This window comes from Macrotis lagotis, chromosome 1 (genome assembly GCF_037893015.1).
Source record: "Macrotis lagotis isolate mMagLag1 chromosome 1, bilby.v1.9.chrom.fasta, whole genome shotgun sequence".
In the NCBI taxonomy this organism is placed as follows: domain Eukaryota; kingdom Metazoa; phylum Chordata; class Mammalia; order Peramelemorphia; family Peramelidae; genus Macrotis; species Macrotis lagotis.
This window is the reverse complement of record NC_133658.1, coordinates 154,862,758-154,887,434: the sequence shown is the minus strand read 5'-3', so window position 1 is coordinate 154,887,434 and position 24,677 is coordinate 154,862,758. Positions and strand designations below refer to the sequence as shown.

The 24,677-nt window shown below is 36.7% G+C and overlaps 1 protein-coding gene across 3 annotated transcripts in view; it reads right to left on the bottom strand.

Moving 5' to 3' along the window:
• Positions 1 to 24,677, bottom strand: part of KIF13B (kinesin family member 13B) — a 257,145-nt gene that overhangs the window by 86,069 nt on the left and 146,399 nt on the right. For all 3 annotated transcript variants that reach the window (XM_074209185.1, XM_074209184.1, XM_074209186.1), the window contains exons 14-20: positions 22,656 to 22,786; positions 12,428 to 12,514; positions 10,096 to 10,289; positions 6,868 to 7,081; positions 4,227 to 4,389; positions 2,014 to 2,160; positions 607 to 756 (exon numbers count right to left, since the gene is read on the bottom strand). In XM_074209185.1, coding sequence (XP_074065286.1) covers positions 607 to 756; positions 2,014 to 2,160; positions 4,227 to 4,389; positions 6,868 to 7,081; positions 10,096 to 10,289; positions 12,428 to 12,514; positions 22,656 to 22,786 — 1,086 coding nt within the window. The remainder of the gene's footprint in view (positions 1 to 606; positions 757 to 2,013; positions 2,161 to 4,226; positions 4,390 to 6,867; positions 7,082 to 10,095; positions 10,290 to 12,427; positions 12,515 to 22,655; positions 22,787 to 24,677) is intronic.

The following is a 24,677-nucleotide window of genomic DNA, read 5'->3' as shown; positions in this document are numbered from 1 at the left end:
GAGGGGATATATATGATTAGTTTTGCTGATTGTTTATCATCTTTTTCTTAAAAAAAATAGAGAGAGAGGGATGGGAGAGACAGACAGAGCCTTTTTTGGAGGTGAGATGAAAAGGAATATAGGGGAAAATTCAGGCAATGTAAAAGCAAATGTTATCACTAAAAATTTCTTTTTAAAAAAAGTACATGCAGGGAGGCTAGGTGGTGTAGTAGATAAAGCACTGGCCTTGGAGTCAGGAGTACCTGGGTTCAAATCCGATCTCAGACACTTAATAATTACCTAGCTGTATGGCCTTGGGCAAGCCATTTAACCCCATTGTCTTGCAAAAACTAAACAAAAAACAAAAAACAAAAAAACAAAAACAAAAAAGTACATGGGGGCCAGCTAGGTGGCACAGTAGATAGAGCACCAGCCCTGGAGTAAGGAGGACCTGAGTACAAATCAGATCTTAGACATTTAATAATTACCTAGCTGTGTGGCCTTGGGCAAGTCACTTAACCCCATTGCCTTGAAAAAAAAAACCCTAAAAAAAAGAAAGAAATGAAAGAAAATAAAGAAAAAAGTACACAGTCCATCACTGGACAAAAATAAAAAAATGTAACAAACCTCTCCCTTTTGGTTGATGATTGGCACAGCATACTGTAATTTCACGTCATAAAAAAGAGAGTTGAGGAAAACATTGGCCACACCAATAAGACTATGGTTCTCTTGTTCATCATAGAATGGATCAGCTCGCTTGAAGTAAGACCTTATTACCTTTAATGAAATTCAGAACACAAGAGCTTCAGAAAGTTACTTAGAAGATGTGAATTTAAATGATTGCTTTTCTCTTGACCTATCCCAACACGAACTAATCCATGAATATGTAAAAGACGCTGAACCCTTCATTTTTTACTATAATCTCATGAAATATTAGAGTTGGAAGGGACCTCTGAGGTCTCTCAAGGCAGTGTGCTGCTATGCCTAGTTTAGAAATCACTATATGCTTACTCATTTACTTAAGACAAATAAGGTCACTATACCTCTTGAACAGCTTTTATTTAGTCTTTAAAGGAATAAGCATTGGGCTGCTAACCATAACAGAAACTCAGTTGAGACAGAAGGAAAATTACATTAAAAAAGGCAAAATTAAGTATTTCCTTCTTAAACCCTGTGACAATAAAAGCCATGGTGGTTATAATGGGAGAAATATATGAGTAAATATATTTTATTCCAATGGTCCCAATAGATAGTGTGGTACCATTTTAATTTGGAATTAGAAGATTAGGTTGGATTTTTATCTTTGACACTAACATGGGATTATAATGAAGAAAGCATTTGAACCCCTTCAAATCTATTTAAGATGAAGATTAATTGTATTAACAAACTCATAGTGTCATTAAGAGAACATTTTGTAAACCATAAGGTGCTATATATTTTCTGTGAACTAGAGCTCTCATTAAGTACATTATATATTTCTATTCACATAATAAAAATTGAAATACTTTAAAAAGCATGAATGTTATGCTCATTTAATAAATTATGACTTCATATCTGTTTGAGATGGTGAGTTAAACTGAAAATGAAGCTTGGGCTGAGTCTCAATACCATCTCTTTAGGCATATAACTACATGGAACAAAATGCCTCAACTCTTTAGAAAATTACCTCAGACCAGCTAAAGACATAGATATGAAACACAAAGTAAATACAACTTCACTTCATTTGGAATAATTTTTAGTGGTTAGGATATCTCATCTAAGAGACTTAGACCTCTTAGATCCCTACCAAAATTGAAGATAAAATACTTTTGGAAATGACTTAAATATACTCTGAACCAGGAAAAATCAAGGAATGATAGAAAATTACTTTTTTAAGAAAGAATTTTTGGTTAAACACTGCAGAACTTTACCAACAAAAAGTGGCATTATGAATTAGAATGGGCCTAAAGATTTTTTTACTGCAAAATCAGTTTTGTATTGCCTGTGTGATACTGATGCAATTTAGCTATTATGCACTGATTGATTACTACTCACTGGACTATCTTCATCACATTCCTTCCACTCCTGATAAAGATCCCTCATGTCCAACAATCTGTTGTCCAGTTTCTCCAAGGACCATATTTGTTTGCCTTTGCCTTTTCTTCTCACCTGGATTGCAGGTTCACTGAGAAGTGAGCCTCGCTGAAAAAACATGGGTAAGTTACTAGAAGAGGTGTTAAAGAGATTCATAAGGTAAAGTAAAGCAAAAGTAACTCTGAACACTTGTAAACAAAATGTGACAAACTATTAATATAGCCATACTCCAATAACAACTCACATTTACAGAGCACTTCAGGTTTAAAAAAAAAAAACACCTTTTAATATTAATGCACCAACTTAGAACTGCCACAAAACATCGAGCATTTTCAATGAAATGAATTTTTAATGGATCTTATAACTAGAACCAATAAAATTCAATAAGAAGGGCTAAGAAAAATTATTTGGTGGTAATATGAAATATAAAAAGGGCATGCTGCAAAAACTTCCAATAGAGTATGACCAGGTATATGGAAATGAGTAGCCCTACAAGGAAAGGAAGAGATAATATTTTTCAGTTCTAACTTTGGATTGGATTTTTTGACTGTCTAACATACCTTGTTGAGAATCTCAGAGTATTATGAAATGAACACAATCTTACACAGCTATCTTGTATTATCTACTTGTTATAAAATCAACAATGAGTTGGGTCTTCACAGAAGCAACAATCAGAGGTCCATCCTGAGCTGTAATTTCTACTTAACAACTTACCTCCTCTAAGCACTTTTCCTTTTCCAGCTACCCCATTAAGCCACATGATGGTTAAATAGAAAGTCTTGCCACTGGCTAGTTTTTTGGCCAGAAGTGAGTAGCAGAGATGGTTGCCATATGTTGACAACTAAGAACAAGAGATGCAGGAGCTGATGGCAGCCTGCCTCTGATAAGGCAGTGAAGGGAATAGAAGGGAAAAAGCCAAATCCTCTTGCCAGGAAAAGCTGGAGGGAAAGCATGAATATTTATTAGGGGGTTAGGACCTAACCCAGTGGGCTGGAGATGAAAGAAGGCTGGGATGTGGAAGCAGAATAGTGAGAGGTAGAGATGGAGACTCCTGCCAGAGCTAAAATGGATGTGTAAGCTGGGCAGTCAAAGCAAAGTTCAATATGATAGGGAAGCTAGGTCAGGAAGAGTGGCAGCCACACTATAAAAGGTAAAACCCAGTGACAAGCACTAGCACAAGGTCAATTCTAAGGAGAAGGTTTGATTGCCAAAATGAACTCAGCTGGAGAAAAGGTTAACTTATGAAGATTGCAGGTATGAGGCCCCAGCTTTCCTCCCCTACAAAACAAGCAAGGTGCCTATGGCTGAAGCCTGTGATCTTGTTCTTCCTGGTCTTTATCTCAAAGTTCTTCCCACATCTCTAGTCCCTAAAGGTATTTCAACCAGGGTTTTCATGACCATGGATCTCAATGACACCAAGTTTGGTTTTAGTAAAAGGCAAACAAAAGAATCAAGTTTCAAGTGGATAAATTATTCCTCTCTACACACATAACTAATATAAAGAAATAATGTTTATTAAAAGATTTTCATATATGGAAAAGAAATAATTAAAACAATCATGTATACAGAGTATTTGACTAAGAGTTAAACAGAAAACACCCCCCCCCCCAAAAAAAAACTAAAGGAAAAAACCAAAATGAAACAGAAGATACAGCCTTACAGTAGTGGGGAACTTGTATTTAACTTGGAGAAACAATAAAAAATTAATTTAATTGACAGTTGGCATGACTAGAACAAGTATTGTTGGATAAAAGGAAACACACTGCCCCTCACCTCAAATTGCCTGCATTCTAGAATACACACATGAAGCAAAGAGAGAACAGTTTTACAGAATGCAGCGTCAACAAGAGAAATGATATAATATCCTCCCAATATGTAAGTGCTGAAGAGATGCTAAGTAAACAAACTGAGGTGAAGTTAATCATGAAAGGCTTTTTGAAGTCTTATCATGGGTTGGTAGAAGGAAGAGAAGAGAGCACTGTAAGTAGAAGGAGGGGCAGCTCCAGAGGTAGGGAGACCAGAAGCAAGCTATATGTGAGGGGTGCATCAAGAAGTTAGCTGTGGCCAGACCAGAGATCTAGGCCAACAAACCTTGGGAATCATACCTATGGAAGAACACAGTGTAAAGCACTTTTATGCAATGGCAGACTTGATCCCATTATCCAAGACCTCACCTTCCTGTTAGCATCAAGGCTGGAAGCTGGAATCTGTAAGGTGACTTTATATTCTGTTCTCTTATCCAGTTCCTCTGCAATGAAACTAGCTTCTCTCACTAACAGATTGGCTTTAACAATCTGCTCTCTCAGTTTCATCAGGCTGTTGTTCAGTGTTGCTTCTCTTTTTCAACAGGGAGAACACACAAGATGGAAAAACAGAATATTACATAATAATATTGACAGTACTGAATTCAAAATTGTAACCACACTTGAAAATGGACTGTCCTGTGTAGATGAAGAATATACTAGTGATATTATACTCTCACTTGGACCTTTTTGTGATCAATGGCATGCTTTTGTGGGTTTGTGATGGCATTGGTCTAACAACCTGCCTTAATGGCAAAGGTGCAATCCATGGCTATAAATCAAGGTGTTTTTCCTAGACTAAAGGAAGATCAAGTCTACAACCTCAACCTCACTGACACTCTGAATATATGTGAAGTAATCCACCAGAATCATGACTTTTTCTTGTTTGTTGTCATGGTGCTTATTTTTGCTCATTAGCCTTTAACAGTACTAATCTAAGTTTCCGCACCTAAAACTATTGAACAGAAAACAGTAAATACTGCTAAACTTTTAAATATGTTATACAGCAGTAAGTAGCTATCAAAAAAGAATGATCAGTAAATGAAAAATTAAAGAAGATACTATAACAATTTACATACCTAAGATGGTCTATATGCAACAAATTGGTATTAAAAGAGCAACATTTGTTCTTTCTAAAAAAGAGAAACTGATCAACTAGAGTGCAAAGAGAAATGCATTTTCTTCTTTCTTTTTTTTGGACTTGGAGAGAGGGAATTTGTTTTGCATGACTATACACAGTTGTAATGGGCTTTATTTTTCTTGCCTTCTCAAAGGAGAGGCTGGGTCCAAGGGAGAAGTGAATTTGGAACTGAAAATAAAATAATATTTAAAAAAAGACAAACTGAAAGCGTCAAAAGATGCTTATTTACAACACACCATTTTTATACAATTTCTGAGAGAGTTAAAGAGATCATGTCTAAAAGTTAAACCTTAGACCACATCAGGGATATTAATGATGGGGGTGGGGTTTTCTCTGAAGATACCTCTAAACCTGGTCTTGATGAGTTCCTGTGATAATGTTAAATTACAATCATCCTGAGGGGCTAAAACCTGACTCTCAAAGGGAAAAGTTGGGAGTTTGGACCTAGAGAGGGCATTATACTAAATAGCTGACACATAGTATAATTTTGTTGGAGACAACCTCCAAGTTTGGCTACTACAGACTGGAAATTTTGAATATATCTCAACATCCTAATTGGTCACATATAGATCAAGTTTGCTCCTCCCTACTCTATTCCACCAAGGACCCTAATCCTTGGGGCTATTTGACCTTTTCTATAGTTATATCATGAATAATTCTGTTAGTCACATATTTGGGGTAACTATATGGCTTAGTGGATGGAGCACAGGCTTGGAGTCAGGAAGACTTGAGCTCAAAATCAGCCTCAGACCCTTACTAGTTGTGTGATCCTGATCAAGTCAATTTTTGGCCTCACTTTCCTCCTGTGTAAAATGAGCTGGAGAAGAAAATGGCAAACTATTACAGTAACTGGGCCAAGAAAACCACAAATGGAATCACAGAGTCAGACATGATTGCAACAACTCCATGATAACAAATAGCTTTTTTCTCTCTTTTTTGATAATAACCTCAAGATATATTCTCAACTATGAGGGGGCAATGTAGTACAGTAGAAGTCCGCATTATAGTGGTAAAACCATGGACAAATCAATTTACTTCTCAGAGCCAAGGCAACTATAAAAACTTTGTTACAAATGAGTTGCAAGCCATATTACTGAACAATGCTTCTCATCACTCTATAACAAGAGGTCTCCCATGACAATGTCATAAGTCAAGAGTAGCAGCAACAATATCTGAACAATACTATTACAGGATCAAAGGGAATGATTATTCTTGGAACTTTTACCCACCAGACTACCTTCCCAAAAGATTATACTAGTCTGTAATTTCATCAACATCAAATAATTTTGCCTATTCCTCTACAATCCAACCAGCACTGAGTTTCTGGCTTTTAATTATTTTTGCAAGCTGAAAGGTACAAATCAAAGTTATCTTAATTTGCATAACTGTACTATTGGGGAGGTCATACATTTTTACAAGGGAATATTAAAAATTTCTGCTTCCTTCTTTATAATCTGTTCCTAAGTTTTAATTTTTTATTGACTTCTACGGGTGAATAAACACTAATCTTTTGTACAATTTTTTTGGTCACATGGTTACTCTGTTCTATTTTATTTAAATGCCTACTACCAGCACTTCTTTGACTGGTAGTAAATTAATTCTGTATTCTTTTACCTAGAGCATCTAGAGAGAAGTGGATAGAACTTGGGGGTTTGGAGTGAGAGAGGCCTGAATTTAAATCCATCCTCTGACACTTACTAGCTTTGTGACCCTGGACAAGCCACTTAACCCTGTTTGCCCCAGTTTCCTCATCTGTAAAATAAGCTGGATAAGAAAACAGCAAATCACTCCACTATCTCTACCAAGAAAACTCGAAATGAGGTCATGCCAAGTCAGACAAGACTGAAAAAGATAGAACAATCTTTCACCTACCTCTCTTCTGCCCACTGCCTTAAGCGCTGCTGAGCACTGGGAGAATGGAAGGGGAACTTGTCCATGCTGCTACGGTAGGATTGTTTCTCAGGAGAAAGCCTTCTTCTTAGCTGTTCTAGCTCATGTTCATACATCAGTCTCTGACGCTCCAATGCTGATCGTTTCTCCTCTTCATGCTGTTGCTCCAAGCTGTGCAAGATGGACTGCATTGGATCTAATTAAGAAATACAGGTAAATACTTAAATTAGAATGAATATTTGGCTTATAAATATTTGACCTAAAACACATATTTCAATTATTGTTCTATAATCCTCTTACACTGGTTAACAGAATCTCTGATTAAAATATTTTTCATATGCCTCTTTAGACAGCATATAGTGTGCTGTAAGACTCCTGCAAATGATGTCATGGGTTCAATTTCACAAAATAATTTGGTTTTGTATTTAATGAAGAAAATATAAAAATGGTCTATTTAGGAAATAAATGTTGGCAGTTTAAAAAAAATGGCAACCACCAATGTCTAAAATAGCCATAAAATTAGTATGATAAAGAATCTGCAAATATGTTAAATTCTATCCTGACTATAGCTTGCAAAATACAACTCCATTTTCAATATTTTCAAATAATTCCTAACAAAAATATTATAAGATGAAATAACCATAATTCCTAGAAAAAGAAGTAACTAATAGGTTATTTAGAGAAGAATTTTAAAAAATCAAAATCTGGCTAAAATGCTATAAAATCTGCACTAAGGTGGCAAAAATATTTTACCTACAATGTTTTACCACTATGTATGGATTTCACATAGCACCATAGGTCCCTGAAGTCAAGTGGAATAAAGTTAATACCCATATTCTCAGTCTTCATCACATCTTCAATGATAAAACTTTCCTCCTACTCCTTAGTCAAAAGGAATTATAAGGTTTTCGTCAGTCTCACCATGATAGAGAACAGAAGGAACAAGATCCAACTATTTTCCAAGATGTATGTGAAAATGTTACAGTAAAGATGATAACAATTAAAACATGCTTGGAATCAAAAGATCTGGAAATGAATCCTAATTTTGCTCAAAAAGCAATAAAAACTGTTCATACCCTATGACCCAGCAATTTCAATTTTAGGTCTATGTCCATAAGGAATCATAAAAAATGGGAAAAATCTCACATGTTCCAAAATATTCATAGTGGCTCTTTTTTGTAGTGGCAAAGAATTGGAAACTGAGGAGATGCCCATCAATTGGGGAAATGGTTAAACCAATTTTGCATAAAATAACTGATATTGTCAGACATTACAGTACTGGAAGGTACCTCTATAGCCATTCAAGTTTAAACCTTCTGTGAAACAGATTCCCCACTACAACATACTTAAGCAGTGATTGTCCAACACCTGCTAGAAGACTCTGAGGAGGCTGAACCCACTACATTGGAGGCAGTCCATTTCACTGTGAAGAAGATTTTCCTGATACCAAGCCTAAATTTTATTCTGTGAAAAAAATCCAGATATCACCCTTATTCTTCTCAGGAAGCCAAACAGAACACGTTCAATAGCTCTTCCATAAGATAGAATTCAACCCTTAAAGATGAAAAACCAAAAACAGTTATTGTGTCCCCTCCAATTCTTCTCTCTCTTCTCCAAACTATTCTCTGTTTCTCCAAATTATGTTTTTTATTACTTGGACACAAGACTCTGTTCACCAACCTGTTAACTTCTTCTGGACACTTCTCCAGTCTTTTCTAAAGTATAGTTCCCAGAAGTGAACACAATTCTGCAGATGTGATCTGATAGGGGCAGGATAAAACAGCATCCTCACCTTCTTATTCCTAGAAGTTATTCTGCACTTAATGCAACCCAAAATTATATTAGATTTTTTGGTTGCCACGTCATGTTGCTGATTTATATTGAGCAATTTAGTTCATTTAAAATCATCACATCTTTTTCAAACTACAGTCTAATGATCCCCTTTCCTATAACCTGGAGTTAATTTCTTGAACACAAATGTAAGATTTTTATTCCTATTAAAAAATTTCATTTTATTAAACTGAAATCAATGTCTGCATCTAGCCCAATTACTTTGCTATAACTCTGTCATCTAATGTGTTATCTATCCATCCATTGAAACTCTGTGTTATCCATAAACCAGACAATGGTGACTTTATCCAAAGTTCTGATAAAAATGCAAAAAATGAGAAGGTCAAAGACCAGGAGAATTTTACAGGAGACCTCTTGATAAGATGAACAATTAAAGAAATATTCCAAATCTAGTCAATCCATCTCATCTTACTGATACCTGAAGCATATTTCTTGGTCCTTTTTACAAGATCTCCAGACAAACTCTATCAAGTTTAGAAATATGGTCAAAAAAGAACCTCATGTTAGTCTGGGATAATCTATTTTTGCTGAAGACACATTAGCTAGTTTTTATTTTTGCAAGGCAATGGGGTTAAGTGACTTGCCCAAGGTCACATAGATAGGTAATGACATTAGCTCTTTAGAAAGATGGCTCTTTTTTCTAGATATTCACTTACTACTTTTTTTTTAACAAGTTCTAGAATGTTCTAAAAATTGGGAAGATATTTACCCTTATCCAGTTCTACAGTACTTCCCAAATATATAGTACATAGTAAATACATAACTATACATCATGTGCTAAAGTTGAAGTGTTTTCTAAAGACCCTTTCATTCTCTCCTATAATAAGCTGAGGAGGGAGAGGGTCTTAAGCCCTCAGTGACCTTAGGAATGACTTTCACTCTGGGAACACTGTTTCCTAGTCTGCAATATCAGCACAACAGATAAGATGGCTAAAGTCGTTCAAGGCTTTGTATTCTGTTCTGTTTCAGTTCAGTTGTGTTCTATTCTATTCTAATCAGTAACTGGGAAAAGTGAAGAAATGCGATAAACTAGAAGTTTTGGGGAAATCTTACTTTGGATGTAAGTGAAATCAAAGGTATAGATTAAAGCAACATAAGCACTTTGACTGGCGACTATTTGAAAGATCTTTTCGATAACTGAGACTTACTTGTAAGAATCCCAAAGAGCACAAGAATGAAGTAATGTGAGGGGTAGCTGGGTGGTGCAGTGGATAGAGCACTGGCCCTGGAGTCAGGAGTACCTGAGTTCAGATATGACCTCAGACACTTAATAATTACCTAGCTGTGTGGCCTTGGGCAAGCCACTTAACCCACTGCTTTGCAAAAAAAAAAAAAAAAAAAGAATGAAGTAATGTTTACCATTATTCCCCAGTGCCTTCATGGTCACCTCCATCTGTGCATACTCATAATTGAAATTGATTTCACTAGACACCTCACTCGAAGTGTCTCCATCAACATCCAGCTGCTCTGCACTGCTGCTGTTCTTCACAGAATTTTCTTGATCCTCATCTTCTTCTTTATCTATTTTCTTTTTCTTTTTAGGTAAATTGAGTCTTGAGAAAGTTAAAAAAAGAATGCTTTTCTTAATAAAATCTCACTCATTCATTTAACAAACATTGAATAAAATGTCTACTAAGGGCCAGGTGATAACTATAATTAGCATTTATATATCACTTAAAATTTACAAAGAAATTCTGGCACAAAAAAATATAAAAGACCTTACACTAAGAATGACAATATAATAAGAAAAATAAGATATATACAAAACAAATATTTATGGGTCACTGATGTGAAATATGTCCTTACCATCATTAAAAATTAAAATACAGCTAGGCATTGAAGGATGGCTCTTATAAGTTTTATAAGTAGATAGAGTGAGAGGAAGACATAGGCAAAGGCAACATGTTCAGCCAAAGAGGTAGAAAAATAAAGTCTTTATAGGGGAAATGGCAAGTAATCAAAATAGACTGACTCATAAGATTAGGCAGGGGAATGATGTAAGTCATAACTAGAAAATTCGTTTGGGTCAAGATTTTGGAGGGTTTTTAATTCATGAACTGGAGCTTGAAAGAAAAGTTAAGACTGGAGTCAGATACTAATATACTGAATAAGGGTCAAGATCCCAAAAGATCTCTAAAATTTATACAATGCATTACAGTTTTTAACAAGATAAAATTTTAGAAGACAAATGGATAATTCCAACTCGGTTAATCAGCTAGCATATATTGGAGAGAGAAAGACAAAAACATAGTAGGTACCTGCCCTCAAAAGTCTCACATTCTACTGGTGAGTTAATATGGTAATATAGACATATGAAATATATACAGAGGAGATAAATGGTAATTTCAAAGATGGCCCTAAAAATAAGAGAAAACGAGAAAAGGCCTCCTGTAGCAATATAAATCAGTCTTGATGAAAGTCAGGTAAAATGGGTCAAAATTCCAGGGACAGGTCTCCCATAAGGAACAAAGGAGTTATGGAGTCATAGTTCAAGTTAGAAGTGTACATAATATAGTCATGAGGGAGAGAAACAAGATCTAAAAAACAGTCAGTGGCAACATATGCCACTAGTTTGAAAAGAAAATATAGAGAAAATTTCTTTATATAACTTCCACACCAAATCCAGGTTCTTCTTTTTCTTTTTAGAAAATGGAGTCAGTCTACAAGCAAAAACTCCCTAGTAGTTTTGATAACACAATTAATTTGATGCCTGAAGAAAGATAATGTGGTAAAAAGTACGAGTTGGATGAGGGGAAAGAAGAATCTTAGGAACTAGTTCAGTTCTAATTTTGTTGAAAGATAGAATATTGCAAGTGAAAATAATTTTAAAGAATAACTTAAATAACTCCCTCACATCTTACCAGACAGATTATTAGAAGCAATCTTTCCATTTTATAGAGCTTCTTTTTTCATTGATAGTCGTACAACTTTAGATGATCCATGGTTTTTAGTAAAATATAATTAGAAATTCATTGTAATATGTCCAGCCTAGTAAATACCATGCCAGTCATATAGTCAGATAATAATTATCATTCTCCTCTCTTATTTTCAATCACCCAAACAAATTATTTGGGAAAAAGGGAAGAACGTCAATAAATTCACTGTCTTTAATGACTGTACTACCAATGTTTCCTCCCATTTCATATTTTCCTAGAAATATGTTTTGTAATAATTCACATAAATAATTGAGATCAGGGGCCGCTAGGTGGCGTAGTGGATAAAGCACCAGCTCTGGAGTCAGGAATACCTGGGTTCAGATTTGGTCTCAGACACTTAATAATTACCTAGCTGTGTGGCCTTGGGCAAGCCACTTAACTCCATTTGCCTTGCAAAAAAAAAAAAACAACAAACCCTAAAAAAAAAAAATAATTGAGATCCTATTGCTTGGTTTCTCAATGAGTGAGGGAGGTACTGGAAAGATAGAATTTGGAAGTCAAAATTTCAAAAAATTAATGCTAAAAATAAATTTTAAAAAAAGGATGTGAAAAAGGTTAAATGATTATAAGGATGAAGAAAAATGTTTGCTTAGCCATATAATCTGTGATTTTTAAATTCACTGAGTTTAAATTATGTATATTCCCACAGGTAAGACATGATGCTCTGCACACATTAGGCCCTTAGCTTTAGATTAAAATGCTCAAGAGTTAGGGGTGATTCTCAGGACTAATTTACAATGTCAAAATTCCCATACCTGAAAAAGTGGTTGTTTCCCCATAGGATTCGATCTCCATGGTTTAACTGTATAGGACTTGCAACAGAAGAACCATTTACAAATGTCCTGTGTGGAAAAGAGGTTAAATTTGCAAGTGAATCATAACTTCATTTATTTTTTAATGATTAAATATTACTAAAGATATAGTCTATAACAATTTTTAAAAATCAACAAATACCTTGCCCCTATCAATCTCTATAATAATTTATTATAACATTAACATTAAGTTCATTACTAGATTTAAAAGCCCCATATACACACATACATTATGCTGAATATTTAAAAAAAATTAAATAGGACAATAAAAGTCACTCCTAAAAATTGATTACATCTATAAACATTTATCAAATACCAAAAATGTTTAATAAATGTGCTAGTCACTATGTTAATCACAGTGATAACATGTAATATAAGTACTAAATCAATCAGTGAGGTATTAGAGTAGTAACCAAGATAAATCATGGAGATTTTAAAAGAAGATATTAGAACTAAGGAGCATACAGCACTGTTGATCAATTCCTTCAAACATTTATTAAGCTCTTACTAAGTTCCAAGAACTGCTCACACAGGGAATAACAACCTGCCTCTGTTGATGCCCTTCCCTTGACCTTCAACAAGTATGGAATAATTAGACCATCATCTTGCAAATAATCACTACCAGCATGGTCCCTGTTGGGTTCAGTACTCTCTCCTGCAGTCTTCTGACCTCCACTTTAAGTATAGCTTGAGCTTAAAGAGACATAAAGGCTGAAAAAGTCTTATACAGTCAGGTTATGGAGTGCCTAGCTAAGATGAGAAGTTTACATTTTAACCTATGGGAAAAAAGGGAGTCCTGGAAGGTAAATGAGAAGGGAAATAATATGGTGAGACCTGCAGTTTAAGGAGAGATTTTTGGCACCTTGTGTATATAAATGATGAGGACAAAAGGAAAGGATAAAGAAGAGACTAAAAGTAGGGTGACAAATTAGGAGGCCTTTATGATAGAACAGGCAAGAAATAGAAACTATATGAATGGACAGAAGGAAACAGACTTAGCAACCTCCAGAAAGGGAGGGTCACAGGAAAAAAATGAATCAAGGAGTAAAGCCCTCCAGAAAGAGATAGAAGAATCTATGAGTGAGGGTAAGGGGTTGAATTTAAGAACAAAGACGGCAAGTTTCATTTCTGGATATGTCACAAATGCCAATGGGACCACCAGGTGAAGATGTTCTAGCGGGTAGCAGTGTTAAGAAACTGGAATACAGAGGAGCAGAGCCAAGATGGTGGTATGAAGGCAGCATTTCTCAGAAACTCCTCCCCCCTCCCCAAACTCCAAAAGACAACAAATTATGACTCTACCCAAAATTTAGAGGGGCAGAGTGCACAGGAAGACTGAGTGATACATTTTCCCAATCCAAGACAACTTGGGCTCAGGCCATGACAGAGCTCAAAAAAAAAGATTTTGAAAATCAAGTAAGGGAGATAGAAGAAAAATTGGGAAAAGAAATGAGAGAGATGCAGGAAAAACATGAAAAAGAAGCCAGCAGCGTAGTCAAGGAGATCCAAAAAAATACTGAAGAAAATAACATGTTAAAAACCAACTTAGGTCAAATGGATAAAACAGTTCAAAAAGTTATTGGGGAGAAAAATGCTCTAAAAAAGCAGAATTGGCCAGATGGAAAAGGAGATAAGAAAGCTGTCTGAGGAAAATAAATCCTTCAGATGTAGAATGGAGCTAAAGGAAGCTGATGATTTTATTAGAAGTCAAGACACAATACTTCAACACCAAAATAATGAAAAATTAGATCTGGAAAACACATTCAGGAACGACAATTTAAAAATTATTGAGATACCTTAAAGTCATGATCAGGAAAAGAGCCTCATTTTTAAAGAAATCCTACAGGAAAATTGCCCTGATATCCTAGAAGCAGAGGGCAAAATGGAAACTGAGAGAATCCACCAATCTCCCTCCAGAAAGATAAAAAAAAAAACCAAACCAGGAATATTAGAGCCAAGTTCCAGAACTCCCAAATCAAAGAGAAAATATTACAAGCAGCCAGAAGGACACAATACAAATATCGTGGAGCTGTAGTCAGGATCACACTGGACTTAGCAGCAACTACATTAAGGGCTCATAGGGCTTGGTATATAATATTCCAAGGAAGGCAAAAAAGCTTGGAATGCAACCAAGAATCAACTACCCAGAAAAACCAAACATCCTCTTCCAGGGGAAAAGATGGACTTTTTTTTTAAGGTTTTTACAAGGCAATGGGGTTAAGTGGCTTGCCCAAGGTCATACAACTAGGTAAAAGATGGACTTTCAATGAACCAGGGGAATTTCAAATGTTCCTGTTGAAACAACCAGAGCTGAACAGAAAGTTTGACCTTCAAAAACTGGACTCAGGTGAAGCACGGAGAGTGGAGGAGAAGGGTAAAATACGAGGAACTTAATGATGATGAACTGCATGTATTCCTGCAAAGACAAATGATACTGATAAGACTCATATGAAACTTCTTATTTAATAGAGCAAGAAGAAGGAGCTCTTACAGATGAAGCACAGGAGAGAGCTGAATCTGAAGATATAATTTATGGTAAAAATGAAGTCAATGGCTAAAAGGAAAATGCACTGGGAGTAAGAGAAAGGAGAGGTAGACTAGCCTAAGATATTTCATCTAAAAGATATATATATATATATGTAGATATATATATATATATATATACATATATATATATATATGTATATATATATATATTTAATTTTACAGTGAGCTTTTACAATGATATAGGAGGGGGGAAGCCGAGGGGGGATGAGGGAACCTTCACTCTCATCAGAAATGGCTCAGAGAGAAAACAGCATATACAATCAATAGAGTATAGACATCTAGAGTAAAAAGGAGAGAAGGGGGAAAGGGGGAAGGGGGGGATGTGGGTGATAGAGGAGAGGGTAGATCATAGGAGAGAACAGTTAGCTATAACATATTTTCTATTTTACTTCTTGCAAAGGGCTGGGATTCAGTGGCCTATAAGGAACCACAGGGCCAGGTGGTTGCTGGGTCTCAGGGATAGTATGTGAGCTTGTGACCTCTTATCCCCAGGACTGATGATCAGTCTGCTGTACCACTCAACTACCCTACAGCACATTTTAGAAGAAGAACAGAATGAAAAGAGAGAGAAAATATAATAGATGGTAGTGGGGAGGAATGGATGGAGGGAATTACAATCAGCAACAGCAACAGTGCAAAAATATGGAAATAACTTTTATGATAAACTTATCATAAAGAATGTGATCCACCTGAGACAGAGCTGAGGGTATCAGAACACAGACTGAAACACATTTTTTTCCTCTTCCCTTTACTTTATTTCTCATGAGGGTCTATGTAATGTATAAAAAAAATCACTTATACAAAAATATGCATAGCTGCTCTGTTTGTGGTGGCAAAGAATTGGAAATTAATGTAAATGTCCTTCATTTGGGGAATGGCTTAACAAACTGTGGTATATGTATGTCATGGAACACTACTGTTCTATTAGAAACCAGGAGGGATGGGAATTCAGGAAAGCCTGGAGGGATTTGCATGAACTAATGCTGAGTGAGATGAGCAGAACCAGAGGAGAACCAGAGGAACAGTGTGCACCCTGTCAGCAACATGGGGACCAACCCTGATGGACTTTCTCATTCCATTAGTGCAATAATGAGGCACAATACTTTATTTTTCTTCCTTAGGGTTATGATTTCTCTCTCATCACATTCAACTTAGATCAATGTGCACCATGGAAACAATGTAAAGACTAACAGACTACCTTCTGTGGGGGGTGGGGGCAGGAAAGCAAGAGGAGGGGAAAAACTGTAAAAAATTAAAAATTAAAAAAAAAGAGTACAAATGAGAAATCGAGATCCAGGTTTGATATGCAGATTTGGGAGTCATCTGAATGGATGGAAACTGAGCCTATAGAGGAGAATGTAATATAAAAAAGATGGCCAAGGAGAAAACTTAGAGTGAACTAAAACTTAAGGGAAGGTGATGGACTAGCAAAAGACATTTAAAAAATGTCAACTGGGGAGAAGAACCAGGTGAGAACTGTGCCACAGATGCCAAGGAAGGAGAGAATATACAAGAGAATAGGGTAGTCAATAATATCAAAAGGTAAAGGAGAAGTTAAGAAAGATGAGCACTGAGAAAAGGGTACAAGTGATGGATGGTATAGAAATTTCAGCAGAGTGCTAAGGTTGGGAATTTGACTAAAAACAACTTATAGTGATTAGACAGTAAGAAGAAGTAAAAGCAAGGACAGACAACTATTTTCAAAAATTAGCAATAAAAGGGAAGGAAGAGGACAGCTTAATGGAAAAGAATGAAAAGGAAGAGTGAATGAGAGGGAGGGAAACCATAGCAAATCTTCCCTTTCAGGAAGGGAAGAAATCAAAGGCAATGGGCAAGGCAAATCTCTTCTTCAGAGACATATAAAAGGAAGATAAAGTATGGATTAGAGGAGAAGAGGCAGTTTATCTCTGATGATCTCAAATTTCTCCACAAACTAGGAGGTTAGATCATCTGCTAGTGGGCTTGGAGGCATTAGGGGCTTAAGTAAACAAAAGGTTATGGAAAATCACTTGTAAGGACAGTGATAGTGTCTCTTATCAGACAAAAAAATAAAATGATTGCCATGATACAATAACAGTTTAGTTATTAGATAACAAATATGTAGTCAGGATTTAAGTCAATTGAACAAATATTTATTAAGTGCCTAATGTATATGGCAAGGTGATGATGATATTTGTCCTTCATTCTCAAAGGAGATGATGACATTAGAGAGGTGATGCCATGACAAGTATATGAAATGGTTTGAGTGAGAGGGTGCTGTACCAAGTCAACAGCATTGTTTTCTCCTCCAAAACCATCTGGGTGTCCAGATATGAGTCAGGACAACTAGAGATGATCCTGGATGCAAGGCAATAAGGATTAAGTGACCTGCCAATCTAGTAAGTGTCAAGTGTCTGAGGCAGGATTTGAACTCCTGTCCTCCTGACTCCCATGTGGGTGTACTATCTACTGTGACGCCTAACTACCCTTGTATACACAATATAGTGCTACATAAAGGAGATAAAAAAACACAAAAATAAAACAGACTCTGACCTTGAAGTGCTTACACAATCTTGGGAGATTACAGATGAACACAGCTACACAAGGCAAATACAAAGTAATTTTAGGGGAAAGTTAAGTGGAGAAAATTGAAGAGATCATTAAAGGTCTCCTATAAGGGGTAACATTTGAGCTTACTTAATCTTTAATAAATCTAGAAATTCTAAGAGTCAGAGATAGAAGAAAGGAGGAAAACACTTCTGAGTGAAAGGAATAAAGTAGGAAATAGACTAGTTTGGGCAGAAAGCACAGAAAAGGTGATTACTAAATATGGAATAAATCTAGAAAAATGTTTGGAGTCTGATTGTTAAGGCCTTAAGTGCCAAACAGAAGAGTCTATATTTTTATTCTACAGGAAGCAGAGCAAGTGAAGCTTCTTGAACAGTGAAACGGTGCAGTCAAACACTGTTGATGACATCCTCCAGATACATTCAGCTGCACAGGCAAAGAAATGGAGAAAGGCATACTGGGGATGATCTAAAGTTATGATTAGCAAGATCAGCAAGCAGGACAGGGCAAGGGATTCAAGACTAGAGAACAATGCCATGCTAAACTGGTAAAATATAGGGTCAAGAGTGTGAAGATAATCATTCACTAAAAGACAATTAACAGTCGAGGAAAACAGAAACTGAAGATGATGTCAAGGACACAGAACAGTATTAAGCCTAGAAAATTATAAAAAGAAAAATTTCAGCATTAAAGATAATGGAAGTGACAATTGTGGATGATTATAAGACTTGAGGTATGACCACTTCTATGACTGGGAGGTGTGAAGATTGAATAACAGGAACTGAGGACACTGAGAGGTTAAGAGGTCTTTTATTCTAGGGCTATCTAAACTTGTTGCGATGCCATGAAGTGTCTTCAAGGACTGTGACCTGGAAGCCAGTCCATGGAAAACTACTGTAATAAAAATCTGGTAGTTTAGATGGATGAAGTGAACCTTAAAAAAGGAAAGCACTGAATGATCACACTGGGAGGGCAAGGAAGGTACAGAGGACAATAAGATTTACTCTTCCTGGACTTCTGGGGAAATAAGAAGAAAAGTTGCAGAAGGTGACCAAGTGTCATTTGGAGATGGCCACTAGAGAGAAAGAGGGTATTTGGAAGTGATCTATTTAGGACAAGGTAGAATTTAGGATTAGAGCTGGTGTTCCAGAGAGCAAAATAAAATAATTAAAGAACAAAAGAGGATCTGGACTCTGGAGGAGCAAGGTTGGGGCAGCCAGGAATGAATGCAAGAATAAATACTCAGAATTGAGTCATATTTAAAAAAAAAGCCATTCCCCAATTGACAAATATTCAAAGGATAGGCAAAGGCAATTTACAGATGAGGAGATCAAAGCAATCCATACCCATATGAAAAATTGCTCTAAATCATTAATTGTTAGAAAAATATAAATTAAAACTTCTCTGAGGTACCACCTAACACCTCTCAGACTGGCCAATATGACCAGAAAGGAAAATGATCATTGTTGGAAGGGTTGTGGGAAATCTGGGACACTATTACACTATTGGTGGAGCTGTGAACTCATCCAACCTTTCTGGAGAGAAATTTGGAACTATGCCCTAAGGGCATCAAAAATGAGCATGCCCTTTGATTCCAGCAATACCACTACTGGGTCTGTACCCTGAAGAGATGATGAAAAAGGGTAAAAACATCACTTGTACAAAAATATTCATAGCAGCCCTGTTTGTGTTGGCAAAGAATTGGAAATCAAGTAAATGTCCTTCAATTGGGGAAATGGCTATTAGAAACCAGGAGGGATGAGAATTTAGGGAAGCCTGGAGGGATTTGCATGAACTGATGCTGAGTGAGATGAGCAGAACCAGAAAAACACTGTACAGCCTAACAGCAACATGGGGGTGACGTTTAACCTTGATGGACTTGCTTGTTCCATCAGTGCGACAATCAGGGACAATTTGGGGCTGTCTGCAATGACGAATACCATCTGTTTCCAGAGAAAAGAGCCGTGGAGTTTGAACAAAGTTCAAGAACTATTCCCTTTAATTTAGATAAAAAAACACATCTTATTGTCTGATCTTGTTATTTGTTATACTTTTTGTTTCTTCCTTAAGGATATGATTTCTCTCTCATCACACTCAATTTGGATCAATAAACAAAGTAAAGACTGACAGATTGCTTTCTGTGGGGGGGAGGGAAGTAAGATTGGGGGAAAAATTGTAAAACTCAAATAAAATCTTTAATTAAAAAAATACTCAGGGGGCAGCTAGGTGTCGCAGTGGATAGAGCACTGGCCCTGAAAGTCAGGAGGCCCTGAGTTCAAATTTCACCTCAGACACTTACTAATTACCTAGTTGTGTGACCTAAGTCACTTAACCCTACTGCCCTGCAAAAATTAAAATGAATGAATGAATGAATGCCAGAAGAAAAGATTTATTCAGCACACAGTCACTTTGAATTATGGGAATGAATGGATCAAGGTGGAGGAAGTTTGTCATCCACTGGATGGACCAAAAACTGCACACTGCCCTAGGATAAAAAAGCATGTAGGTATGGAGCAGCAGCAGCTGCTTCCTGTGCATTACCACCTGGAGAAGGGCCAGGGTTGGGGTCTGCAGAGAGCTGTGGCTGAGACATTCAGCAAATATGGGGTGAGAGTTTCACCTCCATTAGTTCAGGGAGTTCCATCTGCTGATGTTAATCAACAAGTCTTCAAGACACAAGTCTAGAGAGTGGCCTGGGGCTCACCAGGGTCAGAGTTGGGAAGTGCCGTAGGTAGGCTCTGAAGAAGCCAAGTGAGTGCTGCCTGAAGGCTCTTCACTAGGCACAGCTCCATGTTGTATTTCTCATATTACTCTCATGGATTAAACATTTCATCTTTGGTGGTGTGGTCATGGGTCATTTAATCTTGCTAAGTCTCAAGTAACTCACCTAGGGGGAGACCCAAGACAACATGGGCAGAAGATAAGCCACGTAATATTCCTTTATAATTTGCTTCAGATTTTTTCTCCTATTTCATATGAAGACATATTACCAAATGTTTAATTCATACAAAGAACTTAGGTAAATTGTGGTTATGTGTACATTTCAATAATTAAGGACGTTTAGGGTTTTTTAAGGGGCTTAATTTAGATTCTTAAATCATTGTTCTTGTAAAGGGAGTTAAATAAAAAGTCTTGGCCTTCAAATAAAGCAGTGCCATCTAATGGTGAAATTCTAGAACATATTTTTTAAAAAGAGATCTGAAAAAACTTTCTCTAAAGAGTATAACGCCCAGCCAGTTCAAGCCTGGACAATCCAGAAGTCATAAACACACACACACACTGACTGGAATTTCTACTGAATTCAAGCAGAAAATAGATTTAGTACATTTTTTAATATAGAAACTTGAGAGGAGAATAGTAATCAAAGCAAAATGAGAACTAAAAAAACTGCTCAATTCACTAGACTTATGTTAGCAACATACTGATTCTGGTGAATATAGCAATTTTCCAGTTTATACTATACCAAATAACTTAAGCAGTCTAATACCTATTTTGTTAGAGATAACACTGCTACATGATAGTTTAGGATCAAATGAAGCATAGTCTCTTCCTGAGGTGTGGCTAATCAGAGGCCATTACATATATTTTAATGAGATGAACATGAATCACAGGTTTAGCAAGTTAATTTAGCCTCAGCATAACTCAGAATTTATGGCAGTTGAAGTCTTTTAGACTCAAGAGTGCTAATAGCAAGACTCCACTGCTCTAGAAAGATTGACATATTATAAAGAAGCATGTGGAAGATATACCTGAGTTGATGAAGAATCAAAAAAACAATAAAAATGACCACAACAATGTAAATAGGAAGGAAGGAAGGAAGGAAGGAAGGAAGGAAGGAAGGAAGGAAGGAAGGAAGGAAGGAAGGAAGGGAGGGAGGGAGGGAGGGAGGGAGGAAGACAGGGAAAGGGGGAGTAGGGAAGAGGAGAAGGGAGGAGAGAGGAAGAGAAAGAGATTTTGAATTGGATAGAGAAAAAGAATTGAGTATTCATCTCCTTCCTATCTTCTTTTGCAAAGTTAGTATGCTATAGGTGTAGAAGTTACATGTTATCTTTGCTGAACTGGGTTTTTTCCTCTTTATTTTCTGTTCTGTGTTTAAAGGATAGTATTCAGTGTAGTAGGAAAGAAAGGTGATTTAAACAAAACATAGATATCACAGATAATAGATTTAAAGTCAAAAGGGCCTGAGACCATCTAGTACTATTCTCCCATTTTAAACATTAGGTAATTGGGACCCAGAGAGGTTTAGTAACTTACCCCAAGTCATGAAAGTTGATGGCAGAAGCAAGAGTTTAATCCTAGTCGTTGGATTCTAAATACATTCATCCAACAAAAATTTTAAAAGGCAAAAAAAATATCAAGCAACTACATCTCAGACCATGAATGGATTGCAGTACAGATAATTGGAACCTTCTGACTAAATCTATAACAAACTTCAGGGGGCAACTAGGTTGTCCAGTGGTTAGAGCACCAGCCCTGGAGTCAGGAGTTCAAATCCAGAGTTCAAATCCAGCCTCAGACATTTGATAATTACCTAAATGTGTGGCTTTGGGCAAATCATTTAACCCCACAGCCTTAAATAAATAAAAATTAATTAGAATATAACAAACTTCAATAGAAGAACTGAAGAACTACTGTTGTAATTCCCTTGAGGAGGTACTTCCATTGTATTTGCATAACTAAAAATTATTTTAAACACTAAAATTAGAACAAAAATACTTATATAACATTTATGGCACATTTGTTTGAGAAAGAACACAAAACAACTTACAGATTTTCCAGTGGTTCAATGATTCCTCTTAAAACATGAAAAAAACCTGTGCCCATTCAAAGAAGTATGGGCCTTCAGCCACCACAACTGAACCATGAAAAGTAAGAAGTAACTTTATCATTCATGAAAATAAACATAAAATAATAGTACCATCTTAAACTTCCATCCTCCAAGTACCTGTCTGTCAAAAATGCCAATGATTTAAAAAACTGAAAAGCAGAAACATGTCAAATCACCTTGTTACTACTGATTGTCTCTCATAATAAGAAATATAATATTAATAATGGCCATTATGGTAGCACACGATACCTGGTGTTTTTCTGAGGTGATAGAATAACTTGGCCCTCTGGAGTGATGTCTATAATACAATGTTCAGGCAGAATTCCCATTCCACAGAGCTGGATATCTTGGGAATTAGCTGATCCTATTAAAGTATGTTCCTGAGGAAGAATGAGATTCATTGATTAGTTCAAAAATAGAAATTATAACATAAAGTCAAATCTCCTTCCACTCTATATCTTGGATGGATTCATTATTTTGGCAACATTTTTTTTTTTGGACCAGACCTGATGATGTTTTCCCTTTGCTCTCGAAGAAGACCATGACATTAGAGAGGTAATACCATGACAGGCATGTGAATTGAATTTGAATGAGGGGGTACTGAGCTAAGTCACACCAGTCTCACTTTCTTCTCTAGAGCCACCTGGGTCCAGAGGTCAGATATGAATCAGAACAACTGGTGATGGTCCTGGATGTGAGGCAATCAGGGTTAAGTGATTTGCCCAAGATCATACAGCTAGTAAGTGGCAAGTGCCTGATGCTAGATTTGAAGGAATGTCCTCCTGATGCCAAGGTCAGTGCTATTCACTGATCTCACTACCAATATAAAAAGTCCTTTTACCAATAGAGATGGGCAGCTGCTGTGGGGCACTGAGAATTTAAGTAAAGAGTTCACCGCACCACCAATACGTGAAAGAGAGAGACTTGAACAACAAAGAGCAATTACTGGCTCAGATCATGCCTCTGTGACCTCCAGCAGATCCCTTGACTGCTCTGAATCTGCTTCTATATCAGTAAAACAAGGGGTTTGTGCTAGGTATGGTGTCTGTGGGGGCCCTTTTTATTTTCTTAGAAAGATTTTATTTGACTTTTACAGTTTTCTCCCAATCTTGCTCCCCACTGCAGCCCCGCCCCAGAAGGCATTCTGTTAATCTTTACATTGTTTCCATGGTATACACTGATCTAAGTTGAACATGATGAGAAATCATATCCTTAAGGAAAAAAAATAAACTATAAGAGATAGCAAAATTATATAATAAGATACTGGGGTTTTTTTAAATTTAAGGTAATGAGCCCAGCCCAGTGCAGCCCAGCCCAGGGAAGCCCAGAGATCACCAACAACAGCTTGAAGGGGTGGTGAGAGAACTCTGCATGTGTGGAGAGGAGCACCGGCTGCAGAATCAGGAGAAAGCAGCCTACACCCCCAGAGACTGTAAGGGAAATCTGCAGAGATTTCTTTGCTCTCCCTGGGGTGGGACTCTGCGGTTTGCCTACACTCAAATATTGCAGTTTGGACTTCCATACTAAATAACCAAGCTGGATCCCCACCCCATATAGCCCCAGGGCAGAGGGCAGTGCTGTGGTCATCTACATATCAAAGCACAGGCTAGAGAGCATAAGACCTTGGAGGAATAAAGGTTCCCAGTGGGGTGTCCTCCCCCCAAAAAAAACCCCAAAGTCTTGGAAGTGCTGTAAATTAGTCTTGGGCTGAGGAAATTAGTAAACAACAGAAAAAGAAGAATCTGACCATAGAAAATTACTTTAGTCCCATGGAAGATCAAAACACATAATCATATGACAACAAAATCAAAGCTTCTGTATCCAAAACCTCCAAGAGAAATAGAAAATAGGCTCAGACTATAAATGAGTTCAAAGAATACTTTGAAAAGCAATTAAGGGAGGTGGAGGAAAAATTGGGAGGAGAAATGAGAGCAATTCAGAAAAATCGAAAAAACCAAATCAAAAGCTTGATGAAAGATATACAAAAAAATACTGAAGAAAATAATATGTTAAAAACCAGTTTAGGCCTAATGGAAAAAGCAAAACAAAAGGCAAATGAGGAGCCCTTAAAAAGCAGAATTGGGGGCGGCTAGGTGGCACAGTGGATAGAGCACCAGCCCTGGAGTCATAAGTACCTGAGTTCAAATCCAGACTCAGACACTTAATTAATTACCTAGCTGTGTGGCCTTGGGCAAGCCACTTAACCCCACTGCCTTGCAAAAACCTATAAAAAAAAAAAAGCAGCAGACTTGGCCAGCTGGAAAAGGAGAT